At 42.0% G+C, this 20,361-nt stretch overlaps 1 protein-coding gene across 4 annotated transcripts in view; it reads left to right on the top strand.

The window, feature by feature from the left end:
- The first annotated feature begins 45 nt into the window (after positions 1 to 45).
- LOC134479836 (ubiquitin-conjugating enzyme E2 R2-like) overlaps positions 46 to 20,361 on the top strand; it is a 36,155-nt gene continuing 15,839 nt past the window's right edge. The window contains exons 1-3 of one of the 4 annotated variants that reach the window (XM_063264533.1): positions 46 to 217; positions 5,856 to 5,986; positions 10,747 to 10,833. In XM_063264533.1, the coding sequence (XP_063120603.1) occupies positions 5,963 to 5,986; positions 10,747 to 10,833 (111 nt within the window). In that variant the 5' untranslated portion in view covers positions 46 to 217; positions 5,856 to 5,962. Of the gene's footprint in view, positions 257 to 5,850; positions 5,987 to 10,746; positions 10,834 to 20,361 lie in introns of all 4 variants that reach the window. The other 3 variants (XM_063264532.1, XM_063264535.1, XM_063264534.1) reach the window with 3 other exon arrangements.

Here is a 20,361-nt window from a genome sequence, read left to right as displayed (position 1 = left end):
GCAGTTGTGAGTTGTCATGGCTACCTGGAACCAAACTTCCGTCTTCTGAGAGAGCAGCAAATGCTCTTAACCAGGGAGCCACCTCTTCAGCTCCATTAAGCACATTTTCAAAGAAGATGTGGAACTCTGTAGATCTGGCTGGCATGCCTTAAACTCAGAGATCCTGCCTCCCAAGTGCTGGGGTTGAAGATGTGTACCACCACTGCCTGGCTTAAAGGTACACGGCAAGTTTTGATAGCAAGCTTGTCCTGTTGGAGTAAGTGCTGCAACAAATTAAAAATTAATGTAAGGGAAGCTACGGGGACAGTGAGATGGTTCAGCATGTGAGTGTAATGGCCTCCTAATCTGACAGCCTGGGGTTGGTTCCCCAAACTGCCTTCTAATTCCGAAGTGCACTTATTCTCCCATGTGCACACACACACTGCGTGTGTGTGTGTGTGTGTGTGTGTGTGTGTGTGTGTGTAAGTGTGTGTAAAAGAAATTTTCTTTAGAGTAAAGGAGAATGCCTTATTTCAATAGTTGGAAGGAAAGATCTATGGGGTAGAGAATTTGATTAAACACAAAAGAATAATATTTTGACACATGAACATTATATGAAATTTAAATTTCAGTGTCCATAAAAATTTTGCTAGAGCTTTGCATTTATTAATTCTCCAATGGCAAAGTTGAGTGGTTTCCACAGGAGACATATGGTGGTCTCTTCATGCTGCCATATGGTATATTACAAATCCCACTAATGGAGTCAGCTGTGCTGGCTCACAGCTGTCACTCAACACCCCAGAGGCAGAGGCAGAGGCAGAGGCAGAGGCAGAGGCAGGAGGGTGACCACATTTGAAGACAACTTGGTCTATGTAATGAGTTCTAGTCCGACCATGGCTTTGCAATGAGAACCCTGTCCAAGAAAAAAAAAGGAAAAATGATATTGATGTAGTTGTGTTGCTGGTATTGACTGGCATGTATATTTGCTGTATTTGGCATTTAAACTTTTATTTTAATCATTTCTTAACCCATTGGTGGCTCATGCTCATAATCTTAACACTCAGGAAGTTGGAGCAGAAGAATTGCCACAGGGTGAGGCTAGACCAGCTAGAGTCAGATCCTCTCTCAAACCAAAAAGAGAGAAAAATGAAAAGACAAAAGTTGATTTCAAATGGCAGACTCCAGGCACAATGGAGGATGTTGTCATCAAATTAAGTGGCAAAGCATTGTTTCTGTTACACCATCACAGTGTAACTATGTGAGAGGAATAGACATTATCAGATTACATTCCTCATAAAAGTCTCGACTTACAGGGAAGTAGTTTTTAAAAATAACCTAGAAAATTGAGATCAAATTCTCATAAAAATTTTTTTATGAAATTAAAAGTGAGGGGGGCTTGAGAGATGGCTCAAAGGCTAAGAGCACTGTCTGCTCTTCTAGAGGTCCTGAGTTCAATTCCCAGCAACCACATGGTGGCTCACAACCATGTATACTGGTACCCAGTTCTGGCTTGCAGGCATGCATGCAGGCAGAATGCTGTATACATAATAAATATGTTTTTAAAAAATTAAAAATGAAAATGAAGGGCTGGAGAGATAGTTCAGCAGTTAAGAGCACTGGCTGTTCTTCCTGACAATCCGAGTTCAGTCCCCAGCAACCTATGTCTAACTCCAGTTCCAGGGGATCTGGAACCCTCACACAGACACACATGCAGGCAAAACACCAATACCATTAAAAAAAAAACAAAAAAAACCTGAAACTGCAACTAGATGGACAGCCATTGACCAGTAGTGAAGTGTGATTAGTGCTGAATCCGACACTGGGAAGTTAAGCATGTTTAGGATGATTAGCTTTCCATGAGGACAGCTGAGGATGGCGACAGCAGCATCAGTCAATTAAGAAACGCAAGTGATTATTCTCTCTGGCTGTAGATGGGCGGGCATGTGTTATATACTAAATCATACTGCTCACTTGCTGTCTATTTGACTAGTTGACAGAGTTTGAAGCTGCTGACGATTATTTAGTTTGTGTAGGGGCTACAGATGTAGCTCAGTTGGTTACAGCGTTTGTCTGCCAGGCACAAAGCCCTGCCTTTGATCCCTAGCACTGAATGAAATGACCAGACATGGGGACATGCATGCTATAATCCCAATACTCCTAGGTAGAGGCAAGTAGGATCAGAAGTTCAAGGCCAGCCTGAACTGCATGAGGCCAGATCTCAAAACTGAAACCAAAATAAAAAGAACTAATTTGTGTGAATGCTTGTTTTGGAAGAACTCTGGTCAAGAATTCAGGAAAGAGAGAGAGAGAGAGAGAGAGAGAGAGAGAGAGAGAGAGAGAGAGAGAGAGAGAGAGAGAGAGAGAGAGAATTCAGTAGAACACCCAAGTGGAATCTACTAAGACCCATTATACCTGATGATGGTAAAAATGCATATGGAACTGAAAAGGCAAATTAACAAAATGGTGAGCCCAGGAAATGTAGTAAATATTCAAGCTTATGAATATTTATTGTATTATTCACTAGCAGATACTTTAAGAGTTGGACTGATTTTGTATAACAAGCCAGTAGTCATCAGGGGGATTTCATTCACTTTTGCATATTCCCAAAGAATGTCCTGAGGTCCCTGCACGTGGCAGTTGAGTGAGACGACAGTAGCTGATGCCATAGTTCAGGCTAGTAACTCAGTGCATAGTCCAGATAGATTCATGTGACTCTTGACTTAAGTGCCCACTTGCCTGATTACAGGTATGAGCTACTGTACCTAGTTATTGTGATTTTTATTCTTAAAGCTCAGTGCCGAAACAGTTTTCCCAAGGCGAATTATAAGACCTACATGGCATTGGAAATTACCTTTTGCTGAGACTTTTTAAAAAGTATTTTGTGTGAGAGCCTCAGCTGTGCATGCTTAACAGGTGGTTGTAAACTTGCATTGGGGTATGTGTCACAGTTTGTATATGCTCCTCCCAGGGAGTAGAACTATTAGAGGGTGAGGCCCTGTTGGAGTAGGTGTGTCACTGTGGGAGTGGGCTTTAAGATACTATCTGCCTGGAAGCAGTATTTTGCTAGCAGCCCAGATAAAGATGTAGAACCCTCACCTCCTCCTGCACCATGCCTGCCTGGGTGCTGCCATGCTCCCGCCTTGGTGATAATGGACTAAACCTAAATGTTGTTCTTTATAAGGCTTGCCTTGGTCATGGTGTCTGTTTACAGCAGAAAAACCCTAACCAAGACGGTAGGCATTTGGAGGGAGAGGACACATTTCTATGGTTCCTGCCTTCTGACCTCTGCCTTGTCAGGGTTTCCTGTTTTTGCTGCTGTTGTTTATATAGCTAGCCATAGCACCTGTGGCAGCCTTAGGACAATTGTGGGTATTGTTCCAGTTGCTGTCCACTTGTTTTATTTATTTTTATTAGGTATAAGAGGGAAAGAATGGGTTGGTTCTCAGAAGCCAACACAGAATTATCTTTCAAGAAATAAGGTCTGGGGTTGGGGATTTAGCTCAGTGGTAGAGTGCATGCCTAGCAACCGCAAGGCCCTGGGTTCAGTCCCCAGCTCCAAAAAAAGAAAAAGAAAAAGAAAAAGAAATAAGGTCTGTTAGGAGAAAGGGCCTCAAGGGGAAAGCATTAGAAAGAAGAGGCATATGGGCCTGGCATTACAAGCCTTTAACCCTAGAAGAAGCAGGTGGTTCTCTGTGAGGTCAAGGCCAGCCTGGTCTATATTATGAGTTCCAGGACAGCCAGAGCTACATGATAAACCATGTCAGAAAGATGAGGCATAAAATGTATAATGTTAATGTTATAATTGACATAATTCCAAAAAGGGAAGGAGAAACTTTTTTTAAAGATTTATTTATTTTATGTACATGAGTACACCATAGCTGTCTTCAGACACACCAGAAGAGCACATCAGATCCCATTACAGATGGTTGTGAGCCACCATGTGGTTGCTGGAAATTGAACTCAGTACCTCTAGAAGAACAGTCTGTGCTCATAACCACTGAGCCATCTCTCCAGCCCAAGACTCTTTTCTTTAAAACTTGTGTCTAATGACATACCTCGTCCTGCCCCCTTCAAAACATGGTTCTCTGTCTATCCCTGGATGTCCTGGAATTCACTTTGTACATGAGGCTGGCCTAAAAATCACAAGGATCCACCTTCTTCTCCTTCTAGTTAGTGATGAACCTTTAATGCTAGCACTTGAGAGGCAGAGGCAGGCAGATCTCTTGAGTTTGAGGCCAGCCTGGTGTACTGAGTGAATTCCAGGACAGTCAAGACTATAGAGAGAAACTCTGTCTTGAAAGACCCAAAAAAAAAAAAAACTAAGTAAACAAAACCTCCATGTAAGAAAATTGTCTTATTTAATATAGAACAACAAAGATACAACTCTTGTTCGTTGTGAGACTAGCATTTCCCTGCCCTGCAATGGAATGGGCAGAACATTTGTTATCTGAGTTGCATTTTATATAGAGAGGAGAGAAAACTTTATATAAATAATATAAAGACAGTTACTTAAATATGATCATATATGAGTTCCTAAAGCTTTGTATTTATTTTCTTTATAATAAGGTTTTGATGATAAGCCAGGCTTATTTTATGAATTAAATGAGTTAGCATATGTAATATATTATAGAAGTGTCCAGCACATAGGAAATGCCCAGTGGATGTCAGTTTCTTATTTTGATTAATACATGCATTATTGTGTGTGGTGTAGGTCTGCATGTGTCTCTGGGTATGCTGTCATGTGCATGCTTGTGTAGAGGCCAGAGGCTGGAGTTGGGTGTTTTCCATTGCTCTCTACGTTGCTTTGAAGACAGGGTCTTTCCCTGAAACTTGAGTCGGCCATGTTATTCAGCCTGGCTGGTTAGCTGGAAGGACCCCAGAATCATCCTGGATCTGGCTTATCTACCAGCAGTACAGAGGTTCAGCTTGTGTGGCTGCTGGGGACCCTAATGCAGGTCCTCATGCTTGCACAGCAGGCACTGTACCCACTGAGCCGTCTTCCCATCCTATAACTTGGACAGCAATTTGGTGAGATTTCACTACCATAGTTCTATAAAGGGGGGTAAGGAGTAGAACTAAGGTTTGAAGGGAGTTTCAGAGACTTTCCCAGGGTTACACAGAGTAGCTTACATTCCTGGTTCTGTAGCTTATTAAGCTTGTGTGCCTTAAGTACATTTTGCCCTACTCAAAGCACATACCCAGATGTTCAGCTGTGTTTGTCTGTTAGGTGATTGTGTGGAAAGAGGTCCATAGAGATCCTCGGTTTGGGAGAAAGAATATAGCCTCCAGGAAGTACTTCCTATTCATGATGGACAGAAGCTGAATACACTTTACAACATTTGGGGGCAGGTGGACAGTGCCAGGTTTTAGGTTGAAGGCCTTGTGTATGGTAGCCAAGTGCACTTCCCACTGACCTAGCTACTCTTTGCTCAGTATATTTCCAGAAGAAAAGTCAGAGGTGGAATGCAGTCTAGTACCTGTGATTGAGGAATGAGGTCACAAACTAGTAAATAGGCTGCTCAGCATCGCACCAAAGTTGAGGGTCTGGACTATTAAAATGAAGTGAGAATCATCAGAACTGTCTGTCAGAATTAGGAGCAGGCCAGTGTAGATGTGGCTTAAAGTGTCAGTAGGGCAAAGAGAAGTGCTACAAAGTGTCATTGGCTGCTCCAGTTTCCCTCCTATGTAACCATTTATCTGGAGATGAAGCCAGCCACCTTGATAACCCCTGAGCTCCTGGACTCCAGCTCAGATACCCTTTGCAATACTAAGTGTCACTATGTCCTGGTGGCTGGTAGCTGATGGCTTAACTGACCTGCTTGTCTGGATTCCTTAATTCTGGTTTTATTTTAACCTCTTAAACCCTGTCAGTCCAGATTGCTCATTGCCTTCCCATAAGCGCACCAGCTGACCAGGAGCAACATCTTCAGTTCCTTCAGAATGCAGAGTCTTTGACCTCCTCATAAAGCCACACCTCAAGGGGATGCTGGCCCTGGCTTCAGTCAAGGTTCAGTATTTAAAATCTTTTTTAAAAAATTGTTGTTTCTAGCATTGAGATCCTGATCTTACTTTTCAGTTCACAGTTCCCTCACTCCATTTCTGAGATACTAGAGAAACAACCAAGAGTCTGAAGCCAGAGATGTCTTGAGCTGTATCTCAGGCCCCATGTTATGGTTCATTATGACCTTGGCTAATTTAGGCTTCTGTTTGCTGGTCCACGTTCACTCATTTCTTTTTCTTCTGCTAATTCGGGCAACAATTCTAATAGATTATATTCTTTATTAGGCACTTTAATTCTTAAAGAACTAAACACTTAAGCAGGGCCATGATAGTGCATGCCTTTAATCTCAGCACTTGGGAGGCAGAGGCAGGCTGGATCTCTGTGAGTTTGAGACCAGGGCTAAACAGAAACACCCTGTCTCAAAGAAACCACGTGTGCACGCGCGCTCTGACTAGGGTAACTTTGAACATAGGTTTAGGCAGTAATTTTCAGCAAAAGCCACGAGAAGAACTGTTTACATGATGGCCCTGCTTCAAATTAGATAAATAGACATCTCTCAGAAAGTAGAGGTTTTTAGAAAACTTGTAGAAGGGGCAGATAAATGACAGTTCTCAAGGGTGGGATGTGGGTGTCATGTGGTTTGAGCAGGTTCTCTCCAGTGCCTGCCCACACACCGACATCCCGCCCCATCATAATTTTTTATATTGAATTTATAAAATATTTGTTGTAAAGCTTTTGCAATAGCAGATTGGACTAGACTCAGTTGTTCTTTGGAAAGGCCTGCTCTCTTGTGACTAGCCTCTAGAAAGAAGGCCAGCCCTTCTGTCTTGACCTCCTGAGTGCGTGTGCCACAGATGTGTGCTGCCAGGCCTGGTGTTGGTTATTTCCTAGCCCTGTGAAGTAGCTGATCTTTATACAGCGTTTTCATTGCTTTTATGATGGAACTCCTAAGGGTCCTTGCTTTGGATTTTTGCAACAGATTTTTTTTAATTTTTTTTAAAATGTGCTTCTTCTTTGTTTGTTTGCTCTGCTGCACGTACACCTGCATGGCAGAAGAGGGCAACCTTACAGAGGGTTGGGAGCCACCATGTGCTTTCTGGGACTTGAACTCAGGACCTGTGGAAGAATGGCTAATGCTCTTAACCACTGAGCCATCTCACTAGCCCAGTTTATTTTATTTTATGTATATGAGGGTTTTACCTGCAGGTATGTCTGAGTACAACATAAATGCAGTGAGGAAGGATGTCTGGACAGAATGTGAGATGCCCTGGAACTGAAGTTACATACGGTGTGAGCCACCTGAGGGCTGGGTACTGAACCCTGGTCCTCTGCAGAAGCCGTCAGCGCTCTAACCACTGAGCGGTCTCTCCAGGCCCTTATTTTATATTTCATAATATTTTAAATATGAATTCTGGCCAAGAACATATATTGTAAGATATTTATCGTACCAAAAGAGCAAGGAATAACCTAAATATCCCAAGGTAAGAAAACGACTTTTTGAAAGAAAGAATTCCTGTGTGTGGGTGAATACCCATAATCCTAGTTAGTACATGATGGACAAGAGGACTGCAAACTGGAGGCTAGCCTTGGCTACATAGATAGCTATAGCCTGGTTCCAAAAAGGTTTCATCTCTGTGTGTATAATCAGGTTATTTTTTTTTAAATATCAAGTTGTAAACTTTTATTTCAAGTTAAAAATAATGGTCTTAAAAATCTCAATTCAACCAGATAATAAAACAATTTAAAAACATTTAAAGTTTTTAAAAATATGTTTGTCATTACCCCAGAGAAACAGCTTTAGGTAAAAATAACAAAATAATAAAAACCCAGTACAATAAAAACCCATTGTATAGACAATGCAGATAGCTCTAATGTATCTGGACAATGAACAAAAAGCATGGTCTTCAGCATCAATCTTTGTTCATTTCTCTTTTTTTTTCATTTTTTTTAAATTTATTTAATACGTAATAATAATTCTTTGGTTTCCCGGTAAACATCCCCCTCCCCCCTCCCCTTCCTTATGGGTGTTCCCCTCCCAACCATCCCCCCCATTGCCACCCTCCCCCCAACAGTCTAGTTCACTGGGGGTTCAGTCTTAGCAGGACCCAGGGCTTCCCCTTCCACTGGTGCTCTTACTAGGATATTCATTGCTACCTATGAGGTCAGAGTCCAGGATCAGTCCATGCATAGTCTTTAGGTAGTGGCTTAGTCCCTGGAAGCTCTGGTTGCTTGGCATTGTTGTACATATGGGGTCTCGAGCCCCTTCAAGCTCTTCCAGTTCTTTCTATGATTCCTTCAATGGGGGTCCTATTCTCAGTTTAGTGGTTTGCTGCTGGCATTCGCCTCTGTATTTGCTGTATTCTGGCTGTGTCTCTCAGGAGAGATCTACATCCGGCTCCTGTCAGTCTGCACTTCTTTGCTTCATCCATCTTGTCTAATTGGGTGGCTGTATATGTATGGGCCACATGTGGGGCAGGCTCTGAAGGGGAGTTCCTTCAGTCTCTGTTTTAATCTTTGCCTCTCTCTTCCCTGCCAAGGGTATTCTTGTTCCCCTTTTAGAGAAGGAGTGAAGCATTCACATTTTGATCATCCGTCTCGAGATTCATTTGTTCTAGGCATCTAGGGTAATTCAAGCATTTGGGCTAATAGCCACTTATCAGTGAGTGCATACCATGTATGTCTTTCTGTGTTTGGGTTAGCTCACTCAGGATGATATTTTCCAGTTCCAACCATTTGCCTACGAATTTCATAAAGCCGTTGTTTTTGATAGCTGAGTAATATTCCATTGTGTAGATGTACCACATTTTCTGTATCCATTCCTCTGTTGAAGGGCATCTGGGTTCTTTCCAGCTTCTGGCTATTATAAATAAGGCTGCGATGAACATAGTGGAGCACGTGCCTTTTGTATATGTTGGGGCATCTTTTGGGTATATGCCCAAGAGAGGTATAGCTGGATCCTCAGGCAGTTCAATGTCCAATTTTCTGAGGAACCTCCAGACTGATTTCCAGAATGGTTGTACCAGTCTGCAATCCCACCAACAATGGAGGAGTGTTCCTCTTTCTCCGCATCCTCGCCAGCATCTGCTGTCACCTTAGTTTTTGATCTTAGCCATTCTCATTGGTGTGAGGTGAAATCTCAGGGTTGTTTTGATTTGCATTTCCCTTATGACTAAAGATGTTGAACATTTCTTTAGGTGTTTCTCAGCCATTCGGCATTCCTCAGCTGTGAATTCTTTGTTTAGCTCTGAACCCCATTTTTAATAGGGTTATTTGTCTCCCTGCGGTCTAACTTCTTGAGTTCTTTGTATATTTTGGATATAAGGCCTCTATCTGTTGTAGGATTGGTAAAGATCTTTTCCCAATCTGTTGGTTGCCGATAATCAGGTTATTTTAACATTGATAACCACACTCAGAACATTGCTCTATTTGTTATAAGATATGGACTACATCATAAACTGGGTATCTTTTTGGAAAGGGGCCACATTAATCTATGCACAGTTCCAGTTTTATTAAGTAATCACTGCCCAAACAAGTGCTTACTTTTCTGTAGAGTCTAAAGCAGCACCAGGCTGGCTTCAACTCACTGTGCCAAATGCTCAAGTTACAGATGTATCCCACCTGGGCTAGCTTTTTGTGGTTTTGAGACAATCTTTTTTTGCACCCCCTTTCTGTTTTGAGACAATCTTAAGTAGCCCAGGCTGGCCCAGCATAAGAATATTTTATAATTAAAAAATGTTTATGATGTGATACAGGCAAAAGCAATATAGAATTTCATATGTCTACATGCTAAAATTTCCTTTTGAGTCATCTTTTGTTAACATAAATGCACACATTGTGGTACATACATTGTTATACCTTGTTGGTTTTTGCCTCTCTATTACCCACATTTCAAAATTTTCTTTTTGTCAGTTCTTCAAATTGAACTTAGGGCTAGGGAGTGAATGCTAGGGAAGTGTTCATTACTGAGCTGCATTCAGAGCCTGTTTAAAGAAAGTGTTAAGAGTAGCCAGCTACTCAGCCGGCTCATGGTTAAAAGCACTCGTTGCTCCTGCAGAAGACCTAGGCTTGGTTCCCAGTTCCCATGAGGTGGCTCACAGCCATTCATAACTCCAGTTCCAGGGCCTACTCTCCCTCTCTGACCTCCACAGCTACCAGGCTCACATGGTACGTGTACACACAAACATCCAGTACATAGATAACACATTTACATGTAAGTTTTAAAACCTTTATTTAGTGCTGGGAGATGCGTATGAGCTTGAACTATGAGCTTTGGAAGGTAAACTGGAGTCTCGAGGCTCAGTGTGGGAGGGGAAGTGTGTAATGAAAACCCCTGGAAGGAAAGGATGTCCAAAGGGGGCAGCAGCATTGTTTCTGATTGGGGGGATAATGTTTGCATGATGGCAATAAAAAGAAAATGTATTGATTCTGTAATCTTTACTAGAAAACCGTATCAGTTGTTTTGTCTGGCATAAGAACAGTAGCCAGAGGATGAGGACGGGTGTGGCTGCAGAGTGCACGTTTGTATGCCGTGGTCTGGGTCCCTCCTTGCCTGGCAGCAGCAGCCTCAGCACTGGGCACAGCCTACCTTTCATTCTTCTGGGTTGGGGAATTTAATATCAGTATTTGATGAGATGCTAAAAGAACATGCTAATAACTATGACATACTTTATTCTTATTAGAAAGGAATTTTGTTTATTTGGAAAAGAATGAATTATTAGGCAAACGAATAATGCCTTGTTTATTAGCATATCGTCTTTCTCTTTCAGGCACGTATTAAATTTCCGATTGACTACCTATATTCACCACCTACCTTCAGATTCTTGACCAAAATGTGGCACCCCAACATCTATGATGTAAGAGACATTGTCATAACTGTCTGGTTTTGTTTTTTCAGATTAGTTCTTTAACAAGAGGTTAGGGCTTTACCAGTCAGGGCCCTGAGTCTGATCATCAGCACACAGAAAAGAAGTGGTTTGGACTAGAGAGGGGGGCTTAGTGGTAGAGCATCTGCTTAGCATGCACAAGGATCTGGGCCCAGTCAGAACAGCACAGCCCCCGCCCACCTCTAAAGTAGATTGGATATCTCAGAAAAGTGTGTTTTGCTCTAACTACAGGGAAATATTCATGATTTTTGCACTCCTACTTTGTAGTGTCTGGTTTAATTATAATATGTAGTAATTATAATCCAGTTAAAGATTAAGCCTTAGCAGCTTACTAAGATTATAATGCTCGTGTGTTAACATTTGCATTTTAAAAGTTTAATAAAGTCATATAAATGTATTTGTGTGTGTGTCCCTAGCCCTCATAATGAGGGTTACCTGTTGCTGTGCACGACTGGGCTTTTGGGGCGGAGAACTTATCCACTTGATTTGGACTGGCTTCCTGTCAGGGGTTACAGCTGAGCATTCGAGCCTCTTGGAATAAATCTTCTGAGAACAAGCTAATGTCCTGAAGACAGCATTTCTAGGAGAACTGGTGGTTGAAACATGAAACATACTTAGCTTCGGGCTGCATCCTGACAGTACTTGAGTAATCTGTGCATTACCCTCTCCTGTGAGGTGTCTTCATTGCACTTCCTGGTTAATTTGGGTTTGACACAACTTTCCTGATGGATTTCAGGCTGTCTTTCATTGTCCTCGGGGCTTCCCAAGTGGGTTCTGGGCATGCACAGTTTTGTTTTTGTTTTTCTAGCTAGAATACACATGACAACAGTGATGTGTGGTTACCTCTCCAGAAACAGCGCCTGTGATATTCTCTTAGTATTTAACATAATCATAACACTAAGGCACTGCATGAAGGCTCAACCAGAACAGGCGCCTGCCACCAAGCCTGGCAGCTTGAGTTAGTTTCCAGAAGCTGCATGGTGGAGGGAGAGAACTGACTCTTCAGAGTTGTCCTCTGGTCTACACACACCATGGCACCTCTCCCCCAATAAATCCAGACGTGTCAAACAGCAAAAGATGGAGTTCGAATTGTGGTACCCCCCACAAACACACACACTTAATCCTAGAAGAGGCAGGTGGATCTCAATTGGAGACCAGTCTTGTCTAGAGAGAGAGCTTTGGGATAGTCAGGGATACACAGAGAAACCCTGTATGGGGGTGTGTGAGGATCAAACTTTGATTATAGTTTATTAAGTACTGTTATGGCCAAAAAGGCTGTAAACTTTACTGTAATAATTGTGAATTTAATTCTTTTAAAAATACTATGTTTATGAAAGTTATAAAAATGAGGCAGAAACACAGAACAAAAAGAAATTTAGTTGGAGCCCTAGAGATGAGTCAGCGGTTAAGAGTGCACCCGGCTTTTGGAGAGGATCCAGGTGGAGTTCCTGTTGTTCTCGTTCGGTGTTCGAATCTCCAGGGGTGGATACTGCAATGTCTGTAACACCGGCAATCTCATGCTTAGAACCAATTCCTCTATCTGCAGGGTTAAAGATGGATCTTTAAATACAAAATAAATTCAATGTGGGTTTGCCATCAGTAATTATACTACCCAGTATGATTCCTTTCTGCATAGGGCTGGAGAGATGACTCAGAGGTTAAGAGCACTGTCTGCTCTTCCAGAGGTCCTGAGTTCAATTCCCAGCAACCACATGATGGCTCACAACCATCTGTATTGCTCTCTTCTGGAGGGAAAAAAAAGATTCCTTTCCATTTTGTACTGTTATTTACAGTTAAGAAATGTATTGGCTGCAGGATATGCTGCTGTACAGTATAATCCTAGCACTTGGAGGGCAGGTGAATCTCTGTGAATTTAAAGTTAGCCTGGTTTGCTTAGAGAGTTCCAGGCCAGATAGGGCTAGATAGTGAGACTCTTTTTTTTTTTCTTTTTTTTTTATTAAGTAGTTTTCTAGTTACATTTTTCCTGTGCTCAAAAGCATTCAACTGGAATCTACTTGGACTGTTGTCTTTATGCAAATGACTACAAACCTTATACATAGGATGACTTAAATAAAATATTCATTACCATCCTCACCCTACCCCACCCTAGAACCTCAGCTTACAGTGCATGGGAAAGCCTGCTATCATGAGAGCCTGAGCCCAGGACCTAAAGGCTAGCTTGGACAAAACAAGCCAGGCATTTGCTGTCTGATAGTAGTGAGATATAATTGGAAAAGACATATATTTGAATCCTGGAACTGGCAAGTCATTTGTGTTAACTTTTCCATTCCCTCTCCCTTTCTCTCCACTGTTACATTGCCAGTGCTGGACTTGGACATCCTATCCCAGCAACAGTGGGCACATCCCTGGGCCCAGCCTTTGCTAGGTGTTATTGGGGCAGCAAAGCTTCGACCGTGAGACAGACGGAATCACTTTTCTGCTTCACTTCTTGATTGTTCTTGTTCACTATGTTGGTTTTACTAAATCGAGTTATTCTCTGTGTGGAAGATAGAAATATCCACTATCTTATAGAACTTGTAATTTCTGTAATACTAGCTTTAATGATTTATCCTAACTAGGAATCAACTGACAAGTCTAAAGATAATGCACTAGGATTTCATACACAGGTTATACTGTGGCAGTTTTATGACCTTATAAACCAGAGACGTTATTAACTATCTCATTGTTGTTAAACTCATGGACATTCTAAATATAAAATTCTTAAAAAAATTAAGATTTGGTGCACTATTTGTATGTTTTGTTCTCATTGTCGAAATGTTTTAGCCACATTAAAAGCCACTGACATAAACTTTTAAAAATGATTTTTGCAGCAACTTTAGATTTTAAAAAGGTTACATGGGGCTAGAGAGATAGCTGAATGGTTAGGAGCATTTGTTGCTCTTGCAGAAGATCCAGGTTTAGTTTCCAGCACCAACACAGTGTCTCACAGCCATCTGTCTGTAACTCCAGTTCCCGGGGATCCAGTGCCCTCTTCTGGCATTATGGACACCAAGCACACATGTGCACCACAGATACACAGGAAGTCAAACACTCATACACAAAGTTTAAAGGATAAAGAGGTTTCAGAAACAGTTGACACTTTGGATATTTTGAGGCAGTGTCTCACTGCATCGCCCTGGGTAATGCACACCCTCGAGTCCTGGCTTAGTCTTTCCCAGTGGTGGGAGTTAAAGTATGTACCCCAATGCTGTATCCTCACATACCCCTTTTGTTTGGTGCTCCGGGTTTGGGGAGAGTAAGACTGAGACAGGGTCACAGTAGCCCAGGTTGGTGTGAAGTCACTGTAGTCCTGCCTCTGCCTGTTCTTTCTGCCTTCCAGATCCTGAGAATTCGTAGGTGAGAGCACTGTACTCGGCTGTGGATCTTGGTTTTTTATCTTTTTATGTTTATGGACGTCAGCCTGTGTGGACGACTGTGTACCACATATGTGCAATGCCTGTGGAGCCAGAAAAAAGGTGTGAGGTCCCTTGAGCTGCCGTGCGGTATTGGTAATGAACCAGGGTTTTCTGAAGAGCAGCCAGTGCTTAAGGGCTGAGGCTTCTTGGCCTTGTTTTGAGAATGGCTGTTGAAAGAGCTCCCTGTAGACCCTTAATGCTGTTTTCATTATCCTGCGTCACCCTGTGCACGCTCATGCACATGTATATTCACACACACACACACACTCATCACAAACACTCATCACAAACACTCATCACACACACATACACTCACACACACTCATCACAAACACTCATCACACACACACACTCACACACCTGCACACGTACTCATCACACACACACTCACACACCTGCACACATACTCATCACACACACATGCACATACTCATCACACACACATGCACACACACACACAATCACACACACATGCACACACACTCATTACACACTCATCACAAACACTCATCACACACACGCACACACACTCATCACACACACTCATTGCACACATACACACATATGCACACACTCAGCACACACATGTTCACAAACACGCATCACACACATACGCACACACAAACACACACACACACATGCACACTCACACACACACATGTACACTTAGGCTTAGGCAGCTTCCATTCAGGGCAGTCCTGCTTCAGCTCCCCAGTGGCTGGCTTACACTTGTGTACTACATTCCTCGCCCTATTTATTATTTTATTTCCCCCCAAAAATTGTCATCACTGCCCAAGCTAGTTGCTTTCTATATTGCTGTAAACAAAATACTTTACAGAAGAATCTACAGATGAGTCACAGTTTGAGGGTTTGTGGGTGCAGCTCCCTGTGATGGGAGAACTCTCAGCTGTGGGGCTGCAGGTCTGTAGCTCACTCTGTTGTCCAAGGAGGCTGACATTTATCTTGTGTTCATTTTACTCTCTGGCCTTTAACAAGGACCATAAAAGGCTGGAGAGCTGGCTCTGCAGCTAAGAGCACCGACTGCTCTTGCAGAGGCCTCTGGTCTGATTCCCAGCATCCATCTGTAACTCAAGCTTCAGGAGATACAATACACTTACGTCTTCCGCAAGCACCGGCTGCACACCCAGCAAACGGACAGGAAACACTCATACACATGAGTACCGCCATGGACGGAGAACTGTGCACTGTTGTTGTCCTTGTTTCTCTGTGTAGCCCTGGCTGTCCTGGAACTCGTTTTGTAGACCAGGTTGGCCTCAATCTCACAGAGATCTGCCTGGCTCTGACTTCTGAGGGCTGGGATTCCTGGCTCAGACAAGCTTTTTTCTTTCTTCAAAGGGACAAATGGTATCCTTCTAATACACATTTTAAAATTCTATTTTAGCTGGAGAGCGATAGTGCATCTCTTATCTCTTTAGTTTCCAGCACTCAGGAGTCAGGTGGATCTGAGTTTGAGATCAGTCTACTCTACCAAGAGAGTACCAGGATGTCCAGGACCAAACAGAGACCCTGCCTTGGGTCATTTTTATTTTATGTATGTGAGTGTTTTGCCTGCATATATGCTTATAGACCGTGTTCGTGCAGACATGTTAGGGCATCAGATCCCCTAAAACCAGAGAGGTGTGAGGCACTTTGTGTGTGTTGTGAGAGAAACTCAGGTCTTCTACAGTAACTGGCATTAAGTATTCATTTTTTCCCTTATTTTGGTAAAGATTTATTTATTCATTTTACATAAGTGTTCTATCTGCATGTACCCCTGTGTGCCAGAAGAGGGCATCAGCTCACATCGTAGTTGGTTGTGAGCCACCATGTGGTGGCTGGGGTTAAACTCAGGATTTATGGAAGAGCAGTCAGTGCTCTTTTAACTGTGGCGCCATCTCTCCAGCTCCACATCAAACATTCTAAACTACCAAGAGATATCTGTAGCCCCATACATGTACATTTTTTTTTTATTAACTTGAGTATTTCTTATATACATTTCGAGTGTTATTCCCTTTCCCGGTTTCCGGGCAAACATCCCCCTCCCCCCTCCCCTTCCTTATGGGTGTTCCCCTCCCAACCCTCCCCCCATTGCCGCCCTCCCCCCATAGACTAGTTCACTGGGGGTTCAGTCTTAGCAGGACCCAGGGCTTCCCCTTCCACTGGTGCTCTTACTAGGATATTCATTGCTACCTTTGGGGTCAGAGTCCAGGGTCAGTCCATGTATAGTCTTTAGGTAGTGGCTTAGTCCCTGGAAGCTCTGGTTGCTTGGCATTGTTGTACTTTTGGGGTCTCGAGCCCCTTCAAGCTCTTCCAGTTCTTTCTCTGATTCCTTCAATAGGGGACCTATTCTCAGTTCAGTGGTTTGCTGCTGGCATTCGCCTCTGTATTTGCTGTATTCTGGCTGTGTCTCTCAGGAGCGATCTACATCCGGCTCCTGTCGGTCTGCACTCCTTTGCTTCATCCATCTTGTCTAATTGGGTGGCTGTATATGTATGGGCCACATGTGGGGCAGGCTCTGAATGGGTGTTCCTTAAGTCTCTGATTTAATCTTTGCCTCTCCCTTCCCTGCCAAGGGTATTCTTTTTCCTCATTTAAAGAAGGAGTGAAGCATTCACATTTTGATCATCCGTCTTGAATTTCGTTTGTTCTAGGGATCTAGGGTAATTCAAGCATTTGGGCTAATAGCCACTTATCAATGAGTGCATACCATGTATGTCTTTCTGTGATTGGGTTAGCTCACTCAGGATGATATTTTCCAGTTCCAACCATTTGCCTACGAATTTCATAAACTCGTTGTTTTTGATAGCTGAGTAATATTCCATTGTGTAGATGTACCACATTTTCTGTATCCATTCCTCTGTTGAAGGGCATCTGGGTTCTTTCCATTTTCTGGCTATTATAAATAAGGCTGCGATGAACATAGTGGAGCACGTGTCTCTTTTATATGTTGAGGCATCTTTTGGGTATATGCCCAAGAGAGGTATAGCTGGATCCTCAGGCAGTTCAATGTCCAATTTTCTGAGGAATCTCCAGACTGATTTCCAGAATGGTTTTACCAGTCTGCAATCCCACCAACAATGGAGGAGTGTTCCTCTTTCTCCACATCCTCGCCAGCATCTGCTGTCACCTGAGTTTTTGATCTTAGCCAATTGCACTGGTGTGAGGTGAAATCTCAGGGTTGTTTTGATTTGCATTTCCCTTATGACTAAAGATGTTGAACATTTCTTTAGGTGTTTCTCAGCCGTTCGGCATTCCTCAGCTGTGAATTCTTTGTTTAGCTCTGAACCCCATTTTTTAATAGGGTTATTTGTTTCCCTGCGGTCTAACTTCTTGAGTTCTTTGTATATTTTGGATATAAGGCCTCTATCTGTTGTAGAATTGGTAAAGATCTTTTCCCATTCTGTTGGTTGCCGTTTTGTCCTAACCACAGTGTCCTTTGCCTTACAGAAGCTTTGCAGTTTTATGAGATCTCATTTGTCGATTCTTGATCTTAGAGCATAAGCCATTGGTGTTTTGTTCAGGAAATTTTTTCCAGTGCCCATGTGTTCCAGATGCTTCCCTAGTTTTTCTTCTATTAGTTTGAGTGTGTCTGGTTTGATGTGGAGGTCCTTGATCCACTTGGACTTAAGCTTTGTACAGGGTGATAAGCATGGATCGATCTGCATTCTTCTACATGTTGCCCTCCAGTTGAACCAGCACCATTTGCTGAAAATGCTATCTTTTTTCCATTGGATGGTTTTGGCTCCTTTGTCAAAAATCAAGTGACCATAGGTGTGTGGGTTCATTTCTCGGTCTTCAATTCTATTCCATTGGTCTATCTGTCTGTCTCTGTACCAATACCATGCAGTTTTTATCACTATTGCTCTGTAATACTGCTTGAGTTCAGGGATAGTGATTCCCCCTGAAGTCCTTTTATTGTTGAGGATAGCTTTAGCTATCCTGGGTTTTTTGTTATTCCAGATGAATTTGCAAATTGTTCTGTCTAACTCTTTGAAGAATTGGATTGGTATTTTGATGGGGATTGCATTGAATCTGTAGATTGCTTTTGGTAAAATGGCCATTTTTACTATATTAATCCTGCCAATCCATGAGCATGGGAGATCTTTCCATCTTCTGAGGTCTTCTTCAATTTCTTTCCTCAGTGTCTTGAAGTTCTTATTGTACAAATCTTTTACTTGCTTGGTTAAAGTCACACCGAGGTACTTTATATTATTTGGGTCTATTATGAAGGGTGTCGTTTCCCTAATTTCTTTCTCGGCTTGTTTCTCTTTTGTATAGAGGAAGGCAACTGATTTATTTGAGTTAATTTTATACCCAGCCACTTTGCTGAAGTTGTTTATCAGCTTTAGTAGTTCTCTGGTGGAACTTTTGGGATCACTTAAATATACTATCATGTCATCTGCAAATAGTGATATTTTGACCTCTTCTTTTCCAATCTGTATCCCTTTGATCTCTTTTTGTTGTCTGATTGCTCTGGCTAGAACTTCAAGAACTATATTGAATAAGTAGGGAGAGAGTGGGCAGCCTTGTCTAGTCCCTGATTTTAGTGGGATTGCTTCAAGTTTCTCTCCATTTAGTTTAATGTTAGCAACTGGTTTGCTGTATATGGCTTTTACTATGTTTAGGTATGGGCCTTGAATTCCTATTCTTTCCAGGACTTTTATCATGAAGGGGTGTTGAATTTTGTCAAATGCTTTCTCAGCATCTAATGAAATGATCATGTGGTTCTGTTCTTTCAGTTTGTTTATATAATGGATCACTTGATGGTTTTCCGTATATTAAACCATCCCTGCATGCCTGGGATGAAGCCTACTTGATCATGGTGGATGATTGTTTTGATGTGCTCTTGAATTCGGGTTGGCCAGAATTTTATTGAGTATTTTTGCGTCGATATTCATAAGGGAAATTGGTCTGAAGTTCTCTTTCTTTGTTGTGTCTTTGTGTGGTTTAGGTATAAGAGTAATTGTGGCTTCGTAGAAGGAATTCGGTAGAGCTCCATCTGTTTCAATTTTGTGGAATAGTTTGGATAATATTGGTATGAGGTCTTCTATGAAGGTTTGATAGAATTCTGCACTAAACCCGTCTGGACCTGGGCTCTTTTTGGTTGGGAGACCTTTAATGACTGCTTCTATTTCCTTAGGAGTTATGGGGTTGTTTAACTGGTTTATCTGTTCTTGATTTAACTTCGATACCTGGTATCTGTCTAGGAAATTGTCCATTTCCTGAAGATTTTCAAATTTTGTTGAATATAGGTTTTTATAGTAAGATCTGATGATTTTTTGAATTTCCTCTGAATCTGTAGTTATGTCTCCCTTTTCATTTCTGATTTTGTTAATTTGGACGCACTCTCTGTGTCCTCTCGTTAGTCTGTCTAAGGGTTTATCTATCTTGTTTATTTTCTCAAAGAACCAACTTTTGGTTCTGTTGATTCTTTCTATGGTCCTTTTTGTTTCTACTTGGTTGATTTCAGCTCTGAGTTTGATTATTTCCTGCCTTCTACTCCTCCTTGGTGTATTTGCTTCTTTTTGTTCTAGAGCTTTTAGGTGTGCTGTCAAGCTGCTGACATATGCTCTTTCCTGTTTCTTTCTGCAGGCACTCAGCGCTATGAGTTTTCCTCTTAGCACAGCTTTCATTGTGTCCCATAAGTTTGAGTATGTTGTATCTTCATTTTCATTAAATTCTAAAAAGTTTTTAATTTCTTTCTTTATTTCTTCCTTGACCAGGTTATCATTGAGTAGAGCATTGTTCAATTTCCACGTATATGTGGGCATTCTTCCCTTATTGTTATTGAAGACCAGTTTTAGGCCGTGCTGGTCCGATAGCACGCATGGGATTATTTCTATCTTTCTGTACCTGTTGAGGCCCGTTTTTTGACCAATTATATGGTCAATTTTGGAGAAAGTACCATGAGGAGCTGAGAAGAAGGTATATCCTTTTGCTTTAGGATAGAATGTTCTATAAATATCCGTTAAGTCCATTTGGCTCATGACTTCTCTTAGTCTGTCGACATCACTGTTTAATTTCTGTTTCCATGATCTGTCCATTGATGAGAGTGGGGTGTTGAAATCTCCCACTATTATTG

The sequence above is a fragment of the Rattus norvegicus genome, chromosome 7 (genome assembly GCF_036323735.1).
Source record: "Rattus norvegicus strain BN/NHsdMcwi chromosome 7, GRCr8, whole genome shotgun sequence".
Lineage (NCBI taxonomy): Eukaryota > Metazoa > Chordata > Mammalia > Rodentia > Muridae > Rattus > Rattus norvegicus.
The sequence above is the reverse complement of the archived record's forward strand: the minus strand, read 5'-3'. Positions and strand labels throughout refer to the sequence as shown.